This window comes from Haemaphysalis longicornis, unplaced genomic scaffold, assembly GCF_048455015.1.
Source record: "Haemaphysalis longicornis isolate Haplotype H1 unplaced genomic scaffold, Haemaphysalis longicornis Haplotype H1 scaffold_3, whole genome shotgun sequence".
NCBI lineage: Eukaryota > Metazoa > Arthropoda > Arachnida > Ixodida > Ixodidae > Haemaphysalis > Haemaphysalis longicornis.
Window position 1 is genome coordinate 79,602,639 of NW_027526335.1, and position 25,493 is coordinate 79,628,131.

Consider the following 25,493-nt stretch of genomic DNA (forward strand, 5'->3'; position numbering starts at 1 on the left):
CAAGATTCTTCTGCTCCAAAATCGAGATTTCGCTGCTCCAAAAACTGCTCCCAAATCTGATTCAGCTGTCTCACCCCTGAACTGTCCTTACTAAACAACTTGAAAGCAAACTTAGGTGTACGCAACGGGCCATGGGACGAGTAATGATCGGCGTAACACTTAGAGACAGGAAACGATGGAACAGAGAACAAAGTAGAGTAGAAGATATCATAGTTCAAATTAAAAAAAAAGGGGGGGCCTTGGGCAGGCCACGTAATTGGGCGGGATGACAACCGGGAGACTACCAGGGTGACAGAATGGACACCGAGAGACGGGTACTTTAGAAAAAGTGGAAGGCCAATTACTCGATAGAGGGACGGAATAAGGAAATTCGGAGGCAACGAATGGACTCGAGCGGCGCGGGACAGGAGCGGTTGGAGGTCGATAGGAGAGGACTTCGTCCTGCTCGACCTAGTGGGCTGCTGCCGATGATGCAACAGCTGGGTCTCCAACGAAGGGAGAGGGGACGCCAGCTCTGCTGTTTCTCCGGCCTTGCACCACTAGTCCGAACTGCGCCATTTATGTTATATTATTATTATTATTATTATTCACTGAAATTCGGCGTCAATTGGCGATTTTCATGGCCTCACGCGAAGCTCCCGTTACCTTCAGCGGGGCCGGATAAAGCGGATAAAAAACTATCACGGAACTATGCGTTCTGAAAACTAGCAGGCGTTCTGATTAACGCTTCTTACTGCAGCCGCCGGCAGACGCGCCGGCGGCTGCAGTAAGAAGTGTTAATCGGAACGTTCCTGAATTCAAATCGGTGCTTCACACGTCGCAGTTGCAGCTGGAGGCCGCGGGTCAATTTAGACCACCTGTAGATTGCTAACGTGTGCCTAAAGTTCGCACACGCGTGGGCGTTCATATAACTTATTACATCTGTTTCACTGCGCAATGAAGCCGCAAACTTCCTTGTCAATTCAGTGTCACTTAACTACTTAATTAGCCCCCGCGTCAGGTTAGTTTGTAACGTTCTGGTGTTTGTAGACTTCTTGGTTGAAAGCATAGACTGTAAGATGGAGGCTTGGGTAACCCTTTTTAGCATTTAAAAAAAAAAACTTTGCGCTATGGAAAATTACGGACGGCCAGAAAAGGACCAGACATGTCGAGCGCTGCCGCCCAGCTGTGTTTTATTGAAATTACGAAGCATTGTTTGCGTGCGCCTATCTGCCGCAGCTAGGTTGCAGAACAGGTAGTCGCTATGCATGTGCGACCTAAAAATGCCTTCTTCTAACAGCAGGAGAGCGGCTAACATGTGTCGGGAGCTGAAGAGCGGCTACATTGTATTGGCTCGAGTCTGATATGATCTCGTACTTGCATTCACGAGGGCGCATATTGATGTACCGAACCCTGTGGTGCGTGTACTGCGGTGCCGCCGCTCTGTCTGGGCTGCAAAGGTAAACCAAAAGTTGACAGATGATTGTGATTTTTATATCGTGCACCGTGTGCGTAGCCAGAGCTTCAGTTGCATTGATTGACCGTCTCTGCGAACACTAGTACAACGAGGATGAATGGGTGGATGGCCAGCCACTTCGGCAGTCACTTCCGGGACGGCAAGTGCGTGGCATTTGACAAATGCGTTCTCGGTAAAACATGAGAACAGATTAGTATATGGGAGATGCTGCTGAACTTCGTCCAGACCTGTGTTATCGCCGCTCGCCGTTGCAAGCAAGGAGCTTTTCTGTACGCGTCGGCGCACAGGGACATGCGTGTTTGCTCAGCACTACAGCGGAGATGTGTATGTAAGCTGATGAGTGAATTAGATTGCTTTGCGCGTAAGCATGAGTGCCCCGTCTGGGAAATCGTTAACGGCACACTGAAGTGTATTTGTCAGGCGTCTGTCAATCTCCTGTTCTTGCTTGCACTGCATAGACTGGCCCAAATAAACACTTTTCACGCTTTATCCGGTCGATAAAACAGTATTTAATTCACGAAACCTGAAAAAAGAAAGAATACCACGTGACATTTGCGGCGGCCGCAACAACTAACAGCAGTGATACGTATTCGAGTTGCGATGTGATTGGATGAGAGAGAGAGAGAGAAACTTTATTTCTGGTCAGATTAAGACCTATGCGTCGTACTCTTCCGCAAGAAGAATCATGGCTCGCTGGTCAACGATATCTCCGTAAGTCGGCTGTATGCGTCATATGAGCCTGCCAGCACCGCGCAGATTCGTAACGTTCACTAGCCGAAGTGTACGCTAGTGGCTGAACGTTTTCCGCGTCATCGGAGGCACTTTTTTTTCTCTATGACTCAACTGCGAGGCGCTTCGCCTCCAAGTTTGGAGCCTGCCTGGCTCGTCCCTGTGTCGTATGAGGCGTGTTCGCGCCAGGCCGATAGTCGGCAGGTCCGACACTGTGCCCGCAGGCAGTGGGTGCTTCTGTATATATGTATATGTCAACACCACGCCAACGAGAACCCTGCTGCGTGTGAGTGTCAGTCTGTACGAAATCAGCCAACTCGCTAGTGGAGCAATGAACGTTGCACCACAAAATGGTGAATACATTATAGTATCGGGGATTCGAACTTGCGAATTGCAAAACAATATTCCTAGGGCTCCAGGCCACATAATACATCGTCAGCTTACATTTTTATTTAACTTTAGCATTGTAAGCAGCTTAGATTAGTATTTCTTGAACAACGTAAGTCAGTGGTATTGCCCCAAGGACGCCACGTCTCTCTCTCTCTCTCTCTCTCTCTCTCTCTCTCTCTCTCTATATATATATATATATATATATATATATATATATATATATATATATATATATATATATATATATATATATATATATATATATATATATCTCGCTCTTTTTCTCTCTCTCACACACACACGCACGCAGAGAGAGAGAGAGAGTAAAGAGTCGGACGCACAGCAAGAGCAATAGCAAACTGTACTTACGTATCGGCAATGGGACTTGCCTTCATCAGAGTAAGGTTTACATTATTTTTATATCGTCAGTGAAGCTTCCGGCGAAGGTCATTCCGTCGGGATAGGAATAACAAGTCTTTGGGCTCACGTCATAACGAATTCGTATATTATAATTGTCAGTGTATTGTCTGCTCTCAATGGCCAGTTGACGACATTACGTTGATAAATTATCAGTGTTGCGGAATCAGGGAAAACGACACTCAGTGTGGCATTGACTCGGTGTCCTCGCGTACTGTGCACCCCTCGTCATGCTATCGCGATCCCCGAGCATCGCCCTGTGCCCGCCGAACTCCTTTTCGATAACGAGTACGCTGGAATATCTCTGCATGCAGGGAACGTCGCACCGAGTGTGGCATGCACACTGACTTTGCTGTTCGCCCAATATATTTTTTTTTCCGTTGCGTTATAAAGAACCGTTGTTGATTAGCTACCGCAACGCCTTTTTTTTGTCATTTTTTTTTTCATGAGCATACTGTCTCGTAATTATGCGTTTCAATTTTAGAAACCGTAATACGTCGGGCAAGTCGGTGGCCGAGGGTGATGGTTTTGGGCCATCTTCAAGAAATGCGCATAGGCACTTCGCTGCAGCTGTTTTGCTGTGCGATTGTAGCTGTCAGTAGAGAAAAGAAAGGAGGCCACTTTATGTCACCTTAAATGAGCTGGAGGAGGGGAAATGGGAGTGAAGGATTGGGGAGACAGGTAGGAAAGGTTACGTAAGAAATATTGTTGACCACATTTCCTCTCTGAGCGGTGTAAGCTGACCCGTGCATGCCCTTAGTGGCACTCACAGCATGCGATTGCTGTATAGGAAGCGGAAATTTTCGCATTGCGAGCATTATCAGTCGGGTGGTTCCCCGAGTCAGTTTCTTGGTAAGTATACTAGAGAGGAAACTGCACTTGGTAATTCATGTCGTCTTGGGGGGGTTAAGGGAAGACCACAGCTTCTGGCTGGGCTTGGTAGGACAAATAGATTCTTAAGCGTTTTTTTTTTTTTTTGGATTTGCTTTCTTCACTATGCATTAACACGTCTACGAGCTACGAGGTAGCCAAAATCCTCTTTGGTCTGTGGTAGCCGTGAGCCGTAGCAACTGCGTGTTCGATGAAAGAGCAGGCAGTGCGTGATCGTACCAAACGTTGGTCATGCCGGACTCGAAGGAACGTATGACTGAGCGGGTACTATGCCGCCGAGAAAGTTGTAGCTGACGAAAAAAAGAAACCAAACGTACTTGGACGAAGAAAAGATACGACAGATACGGGCGCCTGTATCCGTCCTATCTTGTCCTCGTCCAAGACTGTTTGTCGCCACGATTTTTTTTTTTTCGGGTATGAACCAGCTCGCTCAGCAACAAGTTTTGTTAAACTGTCGCTGACGGTTGGTGCACTGGATAGCAAGGGGATATCACTATCGATCATCATCATCGTCATCGTTGCCGTTATTAAGTTGTACCCGAGTATAGTGTATAAGTAAGAAACTCAATCGACTCTGTCTGAGTCACTGGCGTGGCGCGCATGCCGGCAAACGTGTCCGCCATAGCAAGGGGGACGCGCTGGCTCGGGCATGGCGGCGCACGCATAAAGGCCGACCTCCTTGCAGCGAAGTTTCTCGGCGAACTTGGCGCGGCGGACGCCGCGGTTTGACGCGCCGCTCAGTTTTCGTCCACCCCAACCTCCATGCAACGTGATGCGGCGAACGCCGCCGATGGAAGACAGGACAGGAAGTACAAGGAAGTACAAGGCTGTGATTGGCTGCGGCCTCAAAATGCAGTTTGCCGCTTCCGGTCTCGTTCGCCGCCGCGCGTTCGACATCTAGCTCGCGTAGATCGCCTGCGAACAGCCGTATTTTCGACGCCGGCGGCAGAGCGGCCGCCGCCGGGCGACGTTCGCCGCCTTTTCGCCTACATTTCGCTGCATGGAGGTCGGCCTTAAGGCGTTCCAGCGAGCTCAGATGCATTCCCTCGCCGTTAACTACTTTTTCGCGCAGCGTCCTACAGCCTACCTGTCGCAACAGCAAGGCACGAGTGAAGTGGTGAAGTCGTCGGCACAGGTCTGATTGCCAGCAGCAGTGTTTGGTATCGGCAACTGATTGCTCACCTGTCGGCGAGCGCAATCTCTTTGGGTCGCTTGCCGATAGATGTCGCTAGCCTCTCAGCTGGTCCTCTGGAGACGGAGGACCAGACAGCTGACCAAGCGGTACGGAAAGTCGGTAGGGGAAAGCGGGGTTTACACAACAGTTAAAAAGCAGGTAAAGGCAGCAGAGACGACGAAAGTGGGCAGAGAGAATGGAAGCGAAGAAAACCCTGGACACTTATAGGGCAGAGAAACGGGAAATTAAGAAGGAGGGATTCTATGGCAATACGAGAGGCAGTGCGTTGCTCTTCGAGGCACGGGCAGGGTGCCTGAGAACCCGGGCATACACGGGTAGCTACAGGCAGCAGGATGAAACGTGTGCATGCTGCGGCAGTGATCGGAAACTATAGACCATATTGTCAGGAGCTGCACAGAGATACGGCCACCGCGGGGTGAGGGGGAAACGACGCTGGCGGAGGCTTTGGGATTTGGGGCGAGGGGGAACCTCAACTTCAAGGCCATAGACGTGACGAAGAGGCGACTGGAGTGGTGGTGGAGGAAAAGTAGGGAAGGGATGGGTACGCAGGCGGAGCGGCGGAGTAATCATGCGGACGAGAATTTAGAACAGCGAGGGGAGAAAAAAGGGGGGTGGGGGCGATGAGTTTAAAACAGAAAAGAGGGAGAGATGGGAGGGAGGAAGCAAATATATAGGTTAGCTGGGAGTAGGGCAAGTAAACGTAACAAAACAGGCAAGTCGGTTGCTGACAACCGACGCCCCGATTCAAAGGGAAAGCCACTAATCATCATCATCACAACGCACGCACCAACGTTAGCGCGTACGCTGCTCCCGTATCTCAACCGACGTGCGCGTGAGCATTCACAATTTCTTCGGAAGCATTATTTGGCTTTTGTACCGAACAGCGTACGTTGAACCTAGGAACGCGAAAGCAATTGGGTGGTCGGAAATTCGTGTAGCAAATCCACCGTTTACACAGGCAAATGGGATAAGTGGCGCAGGAAAGGACTCCGTACAAATACAGGTCGTCCGGTGTTCTTCGATTCGTGCATTCGGGTTCAGTGAGAATCTCAACAGCAGGTCTTCCACCGCGTCGGGCAGCGTGCGGGCGAGAGACGAAAGGAAATCAGTCGTTCCGTTTCGACGTGCGCGTCACCTCTATCGGTGCGACACCCCCTTGTCGTTCGGTGTCGCGTGGTGTGGCGATTTCGCGACGAGGAGACACGGGGCCCCCGCTTGCGAGTCGGTTGCTTGTGGCGGGAAACCGTGTTGCGCATCCGGCGGGCCAAGAAGCTGCAGGGTTTCGTAGCCCCTGTCATGTGCGTCTCGTTTTTCGGTCGCAAGCGCATGCTGTGCGCTGGCTCGGTTCCAAGCACAGATGCCATCATTCGGCTCGCTGTTTGATGAATAACAGAGGGGACGCATCTTGCGTGGTTTGTTGTGGCATCCGATCGCTTCCACGCGTGCATAGCAGCTTTTCTTTATTATGCGCATTGAATGACATCATACACGAGTTGAATGAAAGAAGTGGACTTTGGCAGGACTTGTATTTCGGAGGACTGGACCAGGAGAGTGACAGAGTGGCTGCCTAGAGGTAAAGGATGGTCTGGGCATCGCAAGACAGAAACGCTTGGAGGTATAAGGGAGAGGCATTCGTCCTAGGGTGGACACAAGCAGGCTAATGGTGGCGGTGGCTATGATGATGATGATTAGGAGGAGGCATTGTGGCGTGCACCTCACTGTGTCGATCAGAGCGAAGCATTCCTTGGCACATGCGCAAGCATAATGGCGGACCGCTGGCGGCTTCTCGGTGTGGTGGCACTTTCTGGCTAGTTTCGCCGACGTTGATGAGGCGCGCCGTAGTGGAGGGCTCCGGATTAATTTTGACCACCTGACCGTGCGCTGAAATCTAGCTCGTGCACGCGGACGTTCTTGCTTTTCGCCTCCATCAGGGCGTTAGTTCGCTGAAAGCTCACAAGTTTCACCGACGTGAAGGGCGTCTTAAACCAACAGTGGTGGTTTAACCGCAAATAGTAACGCAGCCGAACCCCGATATGACGCGAAATCGTACTTCGGAAGCGTCGGTACGATGACTGACACGAAACAATGCTACCTTGTTTGGCACACACTCCATTACATCAAACTTGCGGGCTCGCGCGCCGGACACACGTCGGGGAGTGATGTTCTTATAGGCCCCGGATGGTTCTCTGTGCACGACGTCAGGCACACAGTGACATCGTATATCTTATCGCTTTTGTTTGCTTGCAGTGAGCAAAATTTCCTCCATTGACACCGTAATCTGCTCTTCGTCACCTGCGCCTCGTACCCACTTCGCACTTCGCACGACCTGATTCCCACATCAGGAATCAGGAAATGCCTCGGAAAGAGGACGCTTCCTTTACATGCAATACCGTATTATGCGCTTGTTTTGTCTCCTTTCTTTCTGTACTGTTGGCTTTAGGGAGCGAATCCTACTGGATGCCGGAAAACTCCCTGTGGGGTTTATTTCTCTTGCGGTCTCTCGTTATCGGCTGCGTGACCCCTTTTTCGTGGCGTTTTCGCGCGCGCAGCCAATCACGTGAGGCCGCCCGAGAAATCAACTAACTTCACCGGGGGAGTTTTCCACCACCCTTCCCGTAACTTTTGCTTGCAGAAATTCATTTAACTTTTTGGTAGCGCCATTTACAGCACCGAATCTCGAACGACTTTTTGTTGCTGCTGCTGCTGCTGTTGTTTTTTTTTTTTTTTTGCGCAACGTAACCTTTTCTGATGGCTTTACGTAATTTTGGCTGCCTTTGAACCCTTGTTGAGGTTTACCCGTCATTGTAAGCGTTTTGGACCCTCTTTTAACCGGAGCGTGTGAATAGGTGCCCGAGCTTCAAATGACGCCCAGCTGCTTCGTCCGCTGTTCTGACCTCTACGAAAACCGCTAAGGGGCTCCAAGCGGCCTCAAAAATGCTTGTGGGCAGAGCTGCTTCGGCGTTCTCACCCGGTCATGAGTAGCGGGACCATTACACCCTTTCTAGAAGCGAAACTCTTGGTGCGCGTATCTGGTACCAGAGGCGCGCACAACGGACGTTCGTTGTACAGTAAGACCGTATACATGATTTATCCGCCCCGCCAAGTGTGGTTATCACCTGAACCGTTTCACCTCGTTTCCCTGCGCTGAAATTTAGTTTGACGTGTGCAACATCTTCGCTGCAAATATTTGCGGTGCGTTGCATTTCTGGCTGTCTGTAAAGTGAGATAACGGACGTTGTCTGCGTAAAATAAACCCGGAACAACAAAACAAGCAAGCAATAAACCCGGAACAAGCTGTCCGTGCTTATGCCTGCTTGTTCTATCGTAGCTTCAGTTTTCTTTCCGGGCCTGCTATGTTGACCATGAGCAGCCAGTGTACTCGGTGTTTCAGCCTTGTACGACCGTTCGTTGGTTATCTGCTCCTTGTGTTTCTGTCCTTCCGATTCTGTCCCGAGAAATTATTTTACGCATTTGTACTTCATAACTCAAAACGCAAAAGATTTCTTTCTTTCCAATGTGTGAAAATTCTAGTTATAAAGCGCTGCCTGCAGCTACCAAAGTATCAGTACGTTATTTGTAACCCAAACCACCCCTGGTTCGATCTCTTACTCATTGGCAGAACTGAGATTTGTACTGGTCGATGGCGCGCTATTTTTTTTTTTTATTCGCAGCTGTAACTTATTTTACGGCGTTTTGACTTGGACAATGAATTTTCCATTTGCTGCATCACTGGCGTGACTTCGCACTCTCAATGTCGTGTCTCTCGCGTGGAACTGGCTGGAGAGTACTCATAAGAAAAGACTTTAATCGCCCCGCTGGCAGGCTGCCCGCAACTGGTTCCTTCCTCGCCTCACTCGGCGTACATGAGCTGTTGAACGAATCGTTTCCGCACGTGCGCCAGCCACTCGACCCTTGCGATCGCATCATCGCCGTAGAACTGCGTCGTGCTGCGTATTTAATTCCCTCCCCTTTTGATTGATTGATTGATTGTAGGGTTTAACGCGCCGACGCAACGCAGGCAATGAGGCGCGCCGTGGTGGAGGGCTCCGGATTAATTTTGACCACCTGGGGATCTTTAACGTGCGCCGAAATCTCGTACACATGGGCGTTTTTGCTTTTCGCCTCCATCAGAAAAGCAGCCGCCGCGGCCGGGAATTGAACCCGCGACCTCGTGCTCAGCAGCGCAACGCCTTAGCCACTGAGCCACCGCGGCGGGTCCCTCCCCTTTTGGCCGCGCAACGGGCACGAATGCCTTTCTCGAGGAACAGGGGGGCAAACGACGCTGCAGCCGGAAGAGGTTCTCCGTGCTGTGGCACACGCTCGCGTTCCGGGATGCGGAAGAGGACAGCGGCGGCGGGGGAGCCACCGTTCAGGGGCTGCCCTCTCGGCATCGGTGGAGGGAGAGGTTGTTGCGGCACGCGGAGTGGCGGCCGAGGCCAACAGCCGCCGCCGGTGCCGACTGGCTGGCCACGAAACGGAGGAGAACCGCTTGCTGCTGCTGCTGCCTACCATCCCCAAAGGACATCCCCTCTCTTCGTACTCCTTGCACGAGGGGGGAGAGGCCTCGGAGAAGCCAGCGTGAGGAGGGAAGGGGGCGGCAGTAGACGGGCGCAATCGTCGTTGTCGTCTTAACTGTCTCCCGAAAGATCGGTGTCCTTGCGCTTTCTGCAGCGGTGGGCCCCCCGAAAATAACGCTTGACGTCGGAGAGTCATCCTGCTCTCTTCGCCGACGCCGCCGACACCCGCTCTTCCCCCGTTTTCTTACCTCGTGCCGCCGTCGGCTTTTTTTTTCTCTCTCTCTTCTTGCGGCCGGTGCGCTGTCGCCGTTCCCCTGGAAGCGAAACAGCAGCAGCAGCGCGCAAAGAGAGCCCGCAATGAAAGCGGCAGCTCTCTGAGAGGATGGTGGGAGGACACCGTAGCGGTGCGCGAGGGAGCTCCTCTGCGCAATTGCCGCCGGCGGCCGTTACCGGTTGCGCTGGCAGTCTGTTGAAGGAGCCGCGGAGAGAGATGGAAGCCCGTTGTGCTTCATTAGTCACACCGTTGAATCGGCGTGGCTGACGGGCCGATGATGGCGCGAAAAGTTGCTGCACGCGTGTCCATCGCGGTTATTCGACGGCCTGTCATTTGTCGCCGCACTAGAGCTGTTGAGGAGGCGAGGAGACTGTTCAGAGACATGCTAAAATGATTCCGTTCGAAAGAACAGCAGTTCGGCTGGATTACAACACCCGGGCGGAAACAAATCTCGCGAACTACTTCCTCTCCCGCTTTATTTATAGTTTTTGTGTCATTCCGTTAGTGACGTCTACCGGCGCCAGAGCCCTGGTTATTCTATTTCATTTTGACAAACTGAAAAAAAAAAAAATGTACTATCAGTTTTGCGACCTGGAAGTTCAGCTTTGCCGCCGAACTCTGCTGTTATGTGGAAGAGTCGCCTTACTGTCTTGCGTAAGCCTGAAAAACAAAGCAATTGAAGCCTATTGGACGAGCTGGATAGTGTTTGTCGTGGAACAAACAATGTGGGTGAAATATTGGACGCGACAAACACTCTTTGCATGTATTTCTTGGCCCCGTCCCGGGTTTCCCCTTTTAACCATTTGCTCTACGAAGCAGTAGTGGCTTGCTGGAGAGAAGTATATCGAGTCGCTTACAAGCACCCAATTCAAAGTGCGTGATACGCTAGCTTAATTTGAGGAAGCTTTGCATACAAGTGTAGCCATAACTTTGAACCTGGACACTGTGCCTTGCACACGAGTTCATCAGAGGCAGCTTGAAAGCACACTCTGGCAAAACATACTCTGTGATAACATGTTCCGTGCTTGCTGTAGATGTTTTAGTTTGGCCAGTTCCTTACAGCCATGCCAGAGGACAAACATGCAGAGTTTGTTACTCTAAACCTAATGTGCGGCCCCAATGGAGAACTTTCGGGTGTCATAAAGGCGGCCATTGTTTGTTTGGTTTCTTCCCACACAATCTTGGCCTGCTGAAGCTCGTATGTAGGCCAAAAGTTTTCATAGCCTTGTTCTGGCAGTTCCGACCAGTGCCATGCTAGCTTTAGGCACTCTTGGGGTTCTAGAGGATCAGCCCTCTTGCCATTTACCACTGTGTGTTTGCTCTTCATTGTCAGTGGCTCTTGCTGGGGCAATCTAGACATGTTTTGAAAAAAAAGTCTCAGAACAGGCAATTTGTGAGCCCTAAATGTCTGCACTTGCGTCAGATGTCTGCTTGTCACCAAAAATTAATGCCCAACTTGTGCAACGAAATTTGTGGCTTTGCTGATTACCCATCTTGATGACCTGTCTTTGAATCCTGCTGCTGACATCTGTTTCTCTTCTCCGTTTCTGTTTCATTTTTTTCCCACCAAGGCTGCATTCTAAAGATGGGCACGCTCGTGGTGTTAAATTCTTGCGTTTGTTGTCCGCCTTGGCAGCACCGTCCACATTGCTGCCTTGCATTTTCGCTTCCTCGTACCAGCCTCTGAAGCACTCTGCTTGTGCTCACTAAACTCAATAATCGTAGCTTATCTGTTGTATTTACTTTTTGAGGACTAGGCCCAATCACAAAGTGCACTCATCAGTACACTAGCAGTGCAAAGTTGCCGAGCAGCTGCCATAGAACTGCCCTACGCGAGTGTTTTATGCTTCCCAAGTCCTAAAATTGAGCTAATGCTTATTCTGAAAAATGTAGTCCATACCCACTTTATTTCATTTTTTAGAAATGTTGAATGTGTGGCTTCGAGATTAACACGACACAAAAGAGGCGTGTGAATTTGAAGAAAAGAAACATAAAATGCAACCTTGGGGGACTCTTCTCTGTACAATGCCACGTTTTTAGGTTATCAGTGGCATAGCAGCCCCCAACGCCATCCAGTACTTGCAGGTGGGCCTTGCTTTGGATCTGATGACTGTCGCCACCTTTGCAGGGAGATTTTAGTGAATGGTGAGGAGAACAGACTATGTTGTAAAGTGCGTTGATAGGAAGCTGTGCAGTGCTTTTCAGGCTGCGTGGCTGTGCTTTCACAGGGTTCTAATGACTCTCTCTCCCATCCAGGATTCCCCCTGTCTGTGAGGGGAGCCTATCCAACTCTTCTCCCTAGTCAATATGCCGGGTAAGTCGTACTCTCTTTTTTCTTCTTCTTCTTCTTTCGACCCCTTTTACGGGATGCGATGCTGCCAGGTCTCATTTTCTGTCTGGGCAATATTGTTAGAAGCAGTTGCTAACTAACGAGAAAGCTTCAGTGTATGCATTTTTGCTCAGACATGTCATTTTGTGTCAAACAGAAATGAATTCCTTGGCATTTATAGGTCAACACTTAGCACCTTGCAGGTGGGTGTCTGGTGTAGCCGTGACAGACATTTCCATGTAGGTTTAAAAAAAAAAAAATCTCAATCCACTACCAGGTTTAGATCCTCAGACCCTCCCATTCGTGCCACAAACTGAGCCACAGCAGCGGCAGCATTATCGGCTCGTGCTAGAAAAAATACTTGCATTGAAGGTTTTACATCTGATTTTATGCATGATGGTGAAAGACGTCTGTGCAGTGCTTTGCAGTGGGGCAGTCTGAGAGCATCATCTTTGTGTTATCTTTGAGCTTGATTCTCAACAAAAAAGAAATGTCCATAAACATGCCCGGTGACCCAAACTGTCGTACGAGTTTGGCCAGTTTAATAAATGAGCAACCCTTATCGGCAAAACCCAGCGACCATTAGAAACTGAAATTAACAAATAATGCTTGTAAAAGCCTGCCCGCAAAAACATCTGAACTCATGGTGACATAAGGGCAGTTTTTTTACTTGCACTATGGTGATCAAGTTGTACCTAACCTATATTTAGTGCAAGTTGTGCAGGCTAGAAAAATAGCCCTAATGGGGCAGTCATCGTTGCAAGCGAGTACTTTTCACCAAACTCATCTAATTCTTTCTAAAGGTGCAACTCCCAGAGGCCCTATAAATGCGAAGCATTTACAATATCTTTTGGAGATATCCGAACAGGTGACCAGTCTTTCCTGCATTGTTTCATAATAATAATGGGGTGTTCTGCACTCCAAACTGGGACTGGTGCTTTTTGAGATATTGGAGAACATTTAAGTGCATAAAGTTACTGCTTTCATTTCCTGCCAATTCACAAACACTGTTGAAAACGGTGGGCACCAGTTTTTCAGAACTCCGGCTGTTTTCATGGTTCCAATTCTTTTTCAGAAGGGAAGAGTCTCCTCCGTAAGTCGCTGACTGTTATCAGTCAATTTTCAACATTGTAAATGCTGCAGTTGATGATTGTAAATAGAAATAATTGCAGTGAGCAGCGATCCACCTTGTCTGGAATGGTCCATTTGTTTACAGCCACCTTTAAGAGGCTTGTGTCATTCAACTGTTTCAGTGCATTCAAAAGTCTTATCAACACACATTGCTCAAAGGCACCCCAAATTGCAAAAACAAGAGGGCATGCATCGCTACAAAGCACAACCTTCAGCTAGTAAACATTATAAAGCAAGCCATTTCACAACCACCAGTACTAGGCTTTAAAAGGGGCCCTGCAGCACTTGCCATCGACTTCTCGGAATGTATTTTGGGGTGGAGTCTATTGCCCCAGCGATCTCCTCCCACAAGAATTATGAAAATTTGTTCACTATCACCAAATTATGCATGATGACAAATCGTGCATAATTGTTTTTTCTCAACTCGACTGCGGACAACGCGACAAAAGCTGCGCGCTCTCTCCCGGGGAGGGGGGCAGCTCGCAGCGTTCTTTTGCGGCCTTCAATACATCACATTCGGGAAGTTTTCTCCTTCTCTCCGCAACCTGGAGGGGTCTATTTCCGGTCTAATGCCACAAAAAAGCAGGCATGGCTCCACCTCGTAAGCGCGCACTAAGGCTGCTTCGGCGTTTTTGAAGCAATGAACGTTTGTTGTCGAGTGGTCTCGTTGAAATGGGAGTATTGAGTTCGTCACTCAAACTCCGCGCGCACTCAAAACACAAAAGAAACGCCGAAGCTGTGCAAATAGGTTCAGGCATAGGAAAGGTTGGTACGCAGCGCCAATGACTGCGGATCGTCGCCGGAAATGCGAGAAATAAACTGCCAAGTTGACCAGCAACAGCCCTTAGGGCAGCCATGGCCTCAATGACGTCGTTTAGGCCATGCCAGGGATGCATAATGAGGAAAATTGAAGAGAGCAGCGGCTGGTTTTTCCGCCTCTTTCACAGCGACTTGCGCGCTCACTGCTTCATGTGCACGTGTAATATTTGGCTCAGGTATTCCTGGCAGTGTAATAACGTCACACAGGTTTACTTGCAAAGAGTGTTGCAGGGTCCCTTTAATGGCAGCATATATCATACCACAGCCAGCGGCCAGAAGTCGGAGGTTAGCAGTGCAGGCATTTTCTACAGGTCTGTGTAGGGAGTAGCACCACGTGGGAGCAGTCAGCTGCGACTAGGCTTGATGGCAACTCGGTCAGCTTGCTGCGTGAGCTACACGATGTACTCTTTTTCATTGTGAAAATGCAAAGCGCGAACGGTGAAGAGAAATGATAGCTGCAATAATTTCTTACATACAAGGCATGGTTTATTGTTCAAACAGATGTAGAAAGAGCTACGAAAAGTCTAATCCTTCACTTAAAGCAAAGAGATGTTAAACTTTTAGTGTCCATTTATGTCACTAAATTTCATTCGGTTTTATATGTTGTTTATGAACACTTTCATCACAGCACTCTACGACAGAAAAGAACAGCTTACTGTAGTAAAAATTCTCAACGGTGAGTGAAGGTAATGTAGCACAAACATAGACATTCATGAAGTGTACAAACAAAATGATTTGCCCGAGTAGGTTGCAGTGGATGGAATGCAAATAACATACTGAGCATTAGCGGTTGTTTCAACGCAAATAATGCAAAATGTGGGACAGGTATTGCTACCCCACACATTTTTCTGCTCTGCACTTTGTGACACCCCTGATTATGAATGCTGAAAGATGTTAGGCTTGGCTCTGTCAACCCAGTTTTTCTTTAAATTGTAAGATATGCACGTATAAATGAAAAATAAACGAATCATTACCAACAGGCTGATCCCCCCACCCCCAGTTTTTTTTTGGCAGCCATTATAGATTTTTTTTTTATGGCACTGAGCTTTGCTTTGATGCAGAAGGCAGTAGAACAGCTTCCCCTAAATAATTGTATTGCATGCATGAAACAAATGCAACAAATCACACTATTACATGTGGTTTAAACCATTGGTAGGGTTGTTTGTTTTCGAGTTTTATTTATTTATTTTTTTAACCGGGGTGTAAAAATCGGGTGCTGTTTTTCATCAAACTGGTAATCAAGAAGAAATTTTTTTTGTAAAACCACTCGAAATTCACGTTTTTTTTTTTTTTTTGGGGGGGGGGGGTTGAATTTAGAAAAGTACTGAGTAATTCTCTCAGTTTATTTTATCAGAAGGCATCATCAGCTTCTTAACATTAATTCTTTCGCTACTGCCAGAAAATTGACCAATTTTTAGGGGTCCAAGAAAACATTCTTTTCCTGCTAAGAAAATTGGTTAGGCACTAATTGCAGGAACACAAAATGCAGATTATATAATGGCCTTTCCAATAACACCAGTTTTTTAAAGATTTTTATATACCATAGTTGTGAAAAAAAATATCAAAATCAAAATTTTTGTCAAGTTTTTGAAACAAATGATAAAAAAGAAGTTGTGTATATCAAACAACCGGTAGTAGAAAAAAATTAGAATATAAATTTTGTAGGGAAACATTTCAAAAACACGCCCTAGAAAAAATGTCGACTTGCGTGGAACAGTTTGTCAGATATAAAAAAAATGTTAGCACGCACGGTGCTCGTGTCATGCGGTGAAGCCCAACCTCCAAATTAAAATGTGCAATTTCGGGTGGTTCCCTGGAATAAATCTGGCGGTTTGACATTATCAGAGGCACCAATTTGCCCCCACATAACGTAAAAACATCTTGTCAATGACTGGCTTTGCATTTATAGCGAGCACAATATTTGGGACAAGCACGCGATGCGAAAAAAACATGCATGAAGTTGAAAACGGAACGCCGTGGCTGATGCTTGTTGTCATTCACGGTCAGTTATCTCTCAAAACATAAAGCTGAGCTTTATTATCATCTTCTTACTCGCAATTGTAGCCTTGCTCGCAAAAATGAGGTACGATGAGCTAGAATCGTGCCCTGCGATCTTTGGCCGAGTAGCAGTTACACGATGAAAAAAATCAGCACAACGAGCCTCCTCTATTGCAGCGCAACCTGACATTTTTCAAATGAAACAGTACAAAAACTTATCGGAGACTCCGTCCGAATAGACAGTTCAACTAAGCAGCAACATTAGACACCCGGATATACCCTCGCATGGAAACGAAACTGGAAGGCAAACAGCTGGCAGTGTAAGGCCGGTTTGGAGCGCTGTCCTCGGCGGAACAGATATCTGGCAACTGGGTGTGATCTTTTGACTTGCATCTGAAGTTCTAATCGCAGAAATTGGGTTAGGGTGGGGGGAAATCAGGAGCGCTGTGCTTTGTTCGAGGATCAGTCGCGAACACTCCAGGCGCCATTGCAGGTAGCCTTGAAGTTGGGTAACTGCGTAGTAGTGCTAAATATGAATTTCGCGATGCAGAAACGAAACCGAAACTATTGGAAACTGTTTGCGAATGGTCCTGGGGTAAGTAGAACTACCACAGAACTTAGAACAACGTGCGCAAAGGCAATAAAACTGCCTAAAATCATAAAGTAGCTTTGCAACCAGGCACTGCTTGACATTTTCAGCCGATTTCTGGGATTATTACTGTCAGAGCGCGAACCTGACGATTGAAAATTGTTTGCTTGTTCACCATTCACGCTCTGATAGCAAAAAACAAACGCTGGTGCAGAGTAATTACGAGTGGCACGCATTCTTCGTTGGCAGCAGTGACGCGCAGTGACCACGCTCCTTTTCCACACCCAGGGGGTTCAAAGGCGTGTCAAAAATCACGTTTCCGTTGCAAAAATGAAAACAACACTGATTTTGAAAGGCCATTTTCTGATCTAACTCCGAACAGCTTTACTTGTTCAAGAAATGCCTGGAACGCTATGAAAAGGCGCTCCCAAAGTATTGATCAAATTGATCGATTTCGATAGGCGCAGTAGCGAAAGAGTTAACACATTAAAATTGGTGTTTGTTTCAAGCTAGTTATTTAAGGGGACATCAGGGTTTTCTGGCAAATACTCTAGGAAATTTGGCGTTTAAAATAAAGAGCAGTGATAGCCTCCAAGAAATGTAACATTTTATTCACGAAAAGCTGGTAATCGACTTTTTACACATCCTTGTTTGAATACATTATCATCTGTATGTGCAACATGTCAGTCTCCTCAGATCGTTGAATGTATCTCAGCTGGGAAAAAGTTCTCTTGACATCACATCTTCCACGAGCTAGGCTCAACAATGTCAGTGCTGCATTTGCCAGCCCACACTAGCGAGCGGTAGAGAGTCATGCCAATATTCCATGAGTTCGAAAGCTGTGTTTAGTGGGGCTTGCTTCCAGCAAGTACTGGCTAAAAACGGCGGACTGTCAGCACACAATTGTGCAGATTTGCTACATTGCAAAAGTCCATTCGGGATGAAATCGGGTTGAAATCGGGTCGGGATGAAATCCTGAAACATGTTCGGAGTGTAAAATTTGGGTAGAATCGGGTTTTGCCTGAAAACAAACAACCCTAACCATTGGTAACGCCCAGTTTCTCCATGACAACATACCACCTGCTACTCCAATCAAATTCACTTTCATCCCAAAAGCGCCCATCTTCCAGTGTGCAGTACACCCTAGCCACTGTGGCGTCCACAACAGCTTGTGGTGCACAGACAATAGAGTTTTAGCAAGTTTTAGCACTCCGCATGATCCGTCTGTTCCGTGGTTACCGTGTTGACCTGGACCTGACTGCGCGTGCGGGAAGGGCGAGGAGGACACCACCCTGCCACCCGACTGCTACGAATGCACAAGTGTCCAGGCGGGTTCCGGCCAACACGGTAACCACTGAAGACCCAGAACATAGGGAGTGCTAAAACTCTCTATTAACTAACACTGATGTCTACAGCACTCCCATGCCCATTTAACCTGAGTGGTTTGAAATTATGTGCCCATCTGCTGACGAGAGTGCTAGAAAACTCCGTGTAGCTAGGTTTGCAAAAGCGCTCACGTAGGTGGCGCCTGCAAGAAACATCCACGAAACACTTTCTGCAGCAGCACTTGCCACACACTTTATTCAGATTGGCGGCAACATGTTTTGTAGTGTATCACAAATAAAACACAGCAGATGGCAGATGCATAAGAGGTAACACAAAGTGAAGGAGCAAGCCATTGGCTGCGACAGGTTCCATAGCCCGTGCATCAGAAATACATCACAGCAAGTGGCCACCAACATAGCATCTGCAAATTAATGCCTTTGTATTTTTAGCCCCTTTTTGTCATCTTCACAGAACACCTTATCATTTTAGTTGTCATGCAGGTGTATGCAAGCCTGTATAACCTGCATTTTGTATGCCCTATTTAGTCTTGTTAGTCCGGCGCAAATGCCTCGCTGAGCGCGCCTCTTTTGGTCACCCGCCGTGCAGGCTTCACCAGCAGTTTGTGTACCCGTCAGCCTACCTGCCGTCACCGAGCCTGATCCTGCCACCGCACCCGCCCCTGTCGCCCGCCACCGCCGCCTTCTACGAGTACGGGGCTCCCTCGTTCGGTGCCGGGGCCGCCGCAGTGGCTGCCGCCTCGGCCAACCAGGCGGCCGCAGCGGCTGCAGCGGCCGCCGAGCTGGGCTACCCGTTCTCCCCGAGTCCGTCGACGGCCGCGCTGGCTGCTGCTGCAGCCGCCGGCTACTTGTCTCCGCCACCCCCACCTGCCGCTGCGGGCCACCCCGGTGGAGCGGCTGCAGCTGCTTACTACACCCTGCAGCAGCCGCTGGGGGCCATGACGGGCAGCGGTGCCAGCTCGCTGGCCACCATGCCGTACGCTGCCACCCAAGCTCAAGACACCCGGCTACAGTGATCGGGTGGCTGCTGCTGCCGCCTGACTCCAACGTCTAGTTAGTCCGGAGCAATACCAAAGGAGCAGGGCGGGGGACTCTGCTGTTACGAGGAGCGAGGAGGCTGGGGGACACTGGTCGGGGGGTGCCACTATGATCTGTTGGAAGGGGATGTCGCAGTGGGGAGTTGCCTGACTTAGGTCGCTGGGACGAGGCTGTTTGGCGGGACTTTTTCTTTATTTATTTACTTGTTTTAATTTCTTAGTTTCTTGTTACAATGCCACCCGAGCCGTTGGAGCAAGCTCCTTGCAGTTGGGGACGAACTTGTTGCGTTCTTTGTTGAGCTTGCTTCTTTTTTTTTTTTGTTAAGTTTGTTTAATAAGAATGAATCTGGAATTTGTTGAGCTTGTTTGTACCAGTCTGACTGCGTGTCTTTGTCAGGAAACAGCAAGGCCTCCTGGATTAATTAGTCTCAACTCACCTGCAAGCACTATTTGACCTAGTGGGATAAAATTGATGATGTAACTAACGTTTGCTCAAGTAGTCTTTCCAGCTTGATAGAGAGCCTTGCTGTACCAGCAAGAAGCACTTCATGTACAAAAATGGGACTTTATGTTGAAATTCCAGTCAGCTGGTGCATATTGTAATCTTTCTCTCATTGGTTTTGTTTCTATCATTATGCATTGTTACACTGCTCTGTTGTGTTAAAAGACACGCAATTTTAAGGCTGATTTAACAGCAACTGTCATAAGGTGCAGCTCTTAGAGAATCACCCAGTTGCCTTGCGTTTCTTTGTTACCCGGTCATCACGCATTATTACTTAGGCGGTGCAAAAAGTTTCTAACCCGGCATTTTCGAAAAAATATCACCAATTGGTTCTGCTGCCTCTCTCTATTCAAAAGCTACATGCATTAAATACATTTTCAAATGAATAGGCAGATGCGAGATGTTGAAAAAATACTCTTATTCTCAGCGAGTGAAAAATGTACTCAGGAGGGCAACTTATTTCCTAGGAGGTCAATTGCCGGAATTTGCGCTCATCTATTGCCCGCAATTGCTTGAGCCTGCGAGGAGCTTGCATCTGTACAGACGACATTACAGAGGTGGGGCATTTCCTTGGAGACTTCTGTTTGAGCAGCATACCTGCCAGCCTTCCCCCAAACTGCGCTTCTTCAGGCAATTCCCCAGTGTCCTGTGTCGTCTCCCCCGGGCAAACACTTTAACTGACAGCCTTGACAAAAGCGGCGCCCCAGAGCCCGTCCCCGACACTTGGTGGCTACTGTTTGTGGCAAGGGGAAACTTCTTGCCTCTTGTGCTGCAAATGCTCTGTGCGGGCAGCCACAGCACACACATTTATATACATACAACAAACACAAAGCCACTTGAGTACACAATGTGTAGCATGTAAAATTACTGCCTGCGTACAAAAAGGGCACGTCGTAAAAGTTTCGCATGACCATGTTACTATACAAGTGTACGCGCCAGCCCTGGATGCCAACAGAGTGCTCTTAAAGTGCAGCGTTTGCTCGCAGTGCCGTTGACTTGAATTTCTCTTCATGTGGATCGGATGCGAATCATGCGGTGACTGTCACCTTGCTGCTGCTTGACGTCGTGGTCAGGACTTGAGTAGCCACAAAGTTGCGGACGTTTCGTTCACAAAAACTGTTACATGTAAATTACACCGTTGATCCACTGATTGCATTGCTGATTTCGTTCTTGTTGGTTTAAACCCATTCTGAAAAAAAAAAAAGGCAATGCTCGATTTGCTGGCTATAATCTCCCACATCCTTTCCTTTTCTCGCTTGTTTCGAGAGCCGTTGAAAACCTTTTCCAAGGAAGATGCACTGCCGAGAGGCAACTTTGTTTTCAGGCATCCAGGGCTTCATATCACTAGAATCACTAGCGCACATCCATCATCTTGCACCCCCGTTCCACTTCACATGACAGTGCCTTGTCTGCTAGGGAAACAACAAGTATTTGTCAGGTGGAGAACAAAAATAAAGAATTATCATTCACCGCCGCTCATTGAAATTCACTGCATGTCTTTTATTAGGGCTGCCAAACTGTTACCAGAATACGTCGACGATAACTAGTACCGTCACATGCAGAATGGTGCTGTCAGTTCTTCTGCCTTGAGAGCTATCAGCCACAGCAACTGCTTGTAACCCCTTGCCCTTTTGAGCTGTTCACATTACGAACAACTCCAAGAAAGGAGGTGTCTGTGCTGTTATCGGTTTTATCAATCATTGTCGGTTTTATCAATTCACACAGTATATCGGTGCTTAAAGCCTGGTGCTAACTTATAGCGGCGGCAATTTTTCGCGGTGCAACGTAGCACTGTTCATCAAGGCAAGGGAGCAGGAAAACTGAATGTTGATTATTCTTTTTTTTTTTTTTCCACTAGCTCACAAACACACTATATTTAAATAATGCCTAGTTTCTGTAAGGTGCCACCTCATTGTGATAACCAAATGCTCTTGCATGTCGCTTTTCATCTTTCTTTTTTCATCTTTTTGCCACCACTTGTCCATTCATAGTCTTTGCAACACGCTCACTCATGGAAGTGCCACACTAACTGTGCTTTTCCGACCTAGCACAAAACAGAGCAAATTGTTCCCTGCGAAATGATCCTAACCAGCCTTTTTAAAATTACCCTCTTTCAGTAAGTTGATCCTGCGCTTAATAAAAAACTGTCAGTCATCATCTGCAATTGAATGGCAGCATTTAATGAAATGTCCAGCACTTTTCTGCTCCCTACAGTTTAGGAGCTCAAGAACTTTCCCTTGTTGAGGTGTTTCTTTAAACGATGTCACAAGCCAATTAAGAAGCCGATTCCACGACACTTAATCGCATCTCTGACACTCATCCGTCCCAGCGCAGTTCTTCGGAATGATCTTGTCATCCCTTTAAAGTGTGCTCGATGAAGCTAGGCAACATGGTGTGGCAACTCCTCTCTATCTCTTTAAAAAGCTTGAAACCAAAGCAGATTTCTTTTTTTTTTTTGCAACCTTCCGACTTAAGTTTGTCGATTAGCTTTAACCAAAAGAAGGAAAATATATATATACGATATTTATCTAGCTAGGACAGCCCGCGTTTTTTGCAGTGAAAAAAAAACAGAGCTGCCTTCACCTTCAACTAAGCCGCAGCTTGCCACATTGCGGAAATCTACAGGGTCTTTCTAGAATGCCTTAAAGCGTGCAGAAAGTCAAGGTCTGCTGTCTTGTCCTGGCAGAGCTAGTGGGTAGGTAGATGACGGGAAAGGCAGCCATCATCTCATGAACAGTGGATCTCACCCCGCGTGTTTTCTTATTGTCTCATTTTTTTTCTTTTCCTTAAAGAAATGTTGTTTGTCTAGTACTTGTTGCCCCCTCTTTTATTTATGTATTTATTTTTACGTTTTCTTTTTCTCTCCCCTCTCTATCACCCTGCCTCTTTTTCCATCCACTCTTTTTTTTTTCTTTTTTTTTTTAAAGATAGAGAATCACGACCGGGCTATATTTTTCGGAAAACTGCGCGAGCTGGCTCCAAGTTGCAGCAAACACACAAGTCTGTGCCCACTCCACGTTGGGTTGAAATATAACTTTTGCCAGTCAATGCTCGCTCTTTTTGCGGCGACCACACATTCTGTGAGTGGTTGGGGTGACGTCGTGAAACTTGTCGACCGTTATTGGCGAGTGCAAGTGCTGTCAAAAGTTTTGAGCTCAGAGGCATGGGTTTGGTCCCAGCAGTCGTTTTTGTTATGAAGCCGAAAAATAGGAAGTGTTCGCTGGTTTCTGGTTGGGAATGTGTGTTTGGTGCAACCTTGGAGGATTTGTAAGCCGCGCCCACTCCTCACTTAGGTTGTGCAACCCGCTGTGAGTCAAATGCAAGCTGGTCTGTGTCGTGGAGACTTTGGATAATGTATATTTTACAAGGAGCGAAAGAGCGAGAGAGAGTGTGTGAAAGAGGAGAAACACTCATTGTTAGCATCTTCTAACCTGTCAGGTTTTATATCAAACCTCACGCGCATTACTTGCATTGTCACAGAACAATCAGGTCAAGGAAGTCATTTTTTTTTAATCCTATTGCATGCCTTGTACTTATGTCGCATAGCTTTATTTTAGCATTTCACCGCTCTTTTCTTATATTGCATGCTGTACCGAGACATCAAATTGAAATCCAAGGATGAGTCTTCTTATTTGGAACATGTGCCTTATAAAAGTTTCTCAAGCGACAATCATAGACAAAAGCCTCGGCCGTTCACCGATGGACAATCGCACATATTTTTTAAATTGAAAGGTACGAAAGGCCGAGAATATCTTTTAATATTTCTGGTCTGTGAAGAGCCAGTCCTGCCTTAACCATAGCGTTAGACTTGGGGAAGCAGAGTTTTGCTCGCATTCTTTCTTTTTTTTTCTCTGCACAAAAATTTTTCTAGTCATTATGTTGCAGTATAATAGACTAAAGAAATTGTGCCATTTTGAATGCCAATCTTGGAGAGATGAGGCCATTGCTCATCAAGTATCTAGTGGTGAACCGTTCCAATAAATGTCTTTTGGAAGCAGCGTAGATCTGGATTTTTTTATAATTTTGTACACCTAAGAAGTTTCATGTAGATGTAAACAAGCCACAAAGAACACTCCACACCTTAACATACCTACATATACTTAGTTGTTTTTGTTCAGTGCACCCAAAAACCGCACGTGACAATGCGGAATGCCCTCAAAGTGGTTATCCTGTGTATCACTGTGTCTCATTCTCACGAAAAGATAAAGAAAAAAATCCTATAAAGTTAAGCATACTATTCTATGTCCTGCTTCATTCTCTCTGATGTTCTCAATCGACCTGATTGTGATATGTATCCTAAGAAGTTTCATAATAAAGTCGTCCTGTACACTTGGTTACACCCTGTGGTCTTGGTAGTCTCTAAACTTTGCTTACTGGGGGCAACTTGTACTGCATTGGTGTCTGTGACTCTGGTGTACTGCAGTGCAGTTCTGGTGTAAGCTGGGGTTGAAAAGTGACAAGGGAACACTGTCTTTATTTGCAGTTAACACTAGCATCAACTGTTTTCACATTCATCAACTGTTTTCATCAACTGTATCCTATAGGTGGATGTAAGGAAGAGCACCACTACACCTCGCACACCTGTCAAGTGCTCCTGCAAAACTTTCAGCTGGTGGTCATTTAGTCCTGTGCACCTTAAAATGCTGAGCAGGTCACGTTACCTCAATCATTAGTAACTGATTCTTGTGGCAAATATACTGCATACCCCATTTGAAGGGAGCTTTCATAGGAAGCAAGATTTAGACCTGCCATGGTGGCTCAGTGGCTAAGGCGTTGCGATGTTGAGCACAAGGACGCGGGTTCGATTCCCGGCCACCGCGGCAGCTTTTCTGATGGAGGCGAGAAGCAAAAACATCCGTAAGTACGAGATTTCAGCGCATGTTAAAGATCTCCAGGTGGTCAAAATTAATCCGGAGTCCTCCACTATGGCGCGCCTCATCGCCTGCATTGTGTCGGCACGTTAAACCCTACAATCAAGCAAGACTTGGAGACTGGCAACAATTCAGAGAGCTACCATGGTTTTTTTGTAAGTGCAAGTGTCATATGAATATTCCATGGCAGCTGTGTTTGTAGCCTGGGAATGGTAGCTGTACCTGAACTTGTTGGTGCCACGCATGTACAGCCGTATAGTAGATCTGGATGGGAAAGCACCACCGATGTAGATGTGAGCATGTGCGAAGCAAGGTCGCTCATCAGATGTAGGTAAACGGAAACAAATGCGATTACGGGACCAATTCTCAGTCTAAACGAAGACGGTCATTGAACACAATGGGAAATAAAAGATGTTCCTCGTTAAACCATCCTTGAAGAGTGAAAGAACGGAGAGGCCTGAATGGTTCCATATGACTGCGTATGGCCTCAAAAAGATTGGGGCAAGGTATGAGGCTCCAGTCTCTTCAGAACCAAGCAAGCTCAGTCAGTTCTGTTCATGCATTGCAAGTAATAGCAAAAAGTGGAGCTGCAAAGAAAGGCATGCCAAGCCCTTCATTGAATGCACAGTGAGTGGTTTCTCAAATCGTCCTCAGATGTGGAAAGTTTGGGATATATGTACAAACGGCCACCTCGGAGCATGCACAAAATTTGGACATCGTGATGGGCTCATCTGGCTACACATTGCAAGACCTACAACTTTAACCACTTGCTCCAAGTTGCGTGTCCGTCTTGTCCAAAGTGCAACAAGGTACAGTCTATGACTTTCTTCCTTTTTTGTAAATGGCACACCACACAATGCGAAGCATATCTCTTTGTGCAGCATGCAGATGACACATCAATTAAGGGTTTCCTCCCAGTTCGATGCGCGTCAGCTGCAGTACTATCTGAAGAAGATAGTGACATGGATTTTTACAAATCATCCTAAGCCTGAACAACTGTCTCTC

At 47.4% G+C, this 25,493-nt stretch overlaps 1 protein-coding gene across 3 annotated transcripts in view; it reads left to right on the forward strand.

Annotated features, from left to right (window-relative positions):
- Positions 1–23,954, forward strand: part of LOC144174712 (RNA-binding protein 38-like) — a 93,047-nt gene extending 69,093 nt beyond the window's left edge. The window contains exons 3-5 of one of the 3 annotated variants that reach the window (XM_077703535.1): positions 11,946–12,014; positions 12,126–12,183; positions 18,668–23,954. In XM_077703535.1, the coding sequence (XP_077559661.1) occupies positions 11,946–12,014; positions 12,126–12,183; positions 18,668–19,094 (554 nt within the window). In that variant the 3' untranslated portion in view covers positions 19,095–23,954. The remainder of the gene's footprint in view (positions 1–11,945; positions 12,015–12,125; positions 12,184–18,667) is intronic. The other 2 variants (XM_077703536.1, XM_077703537.1) reach the window with 2 other exon arrangements.
- Positions 23,955–25,493: the final 1,539 nt, after the last annotated feature.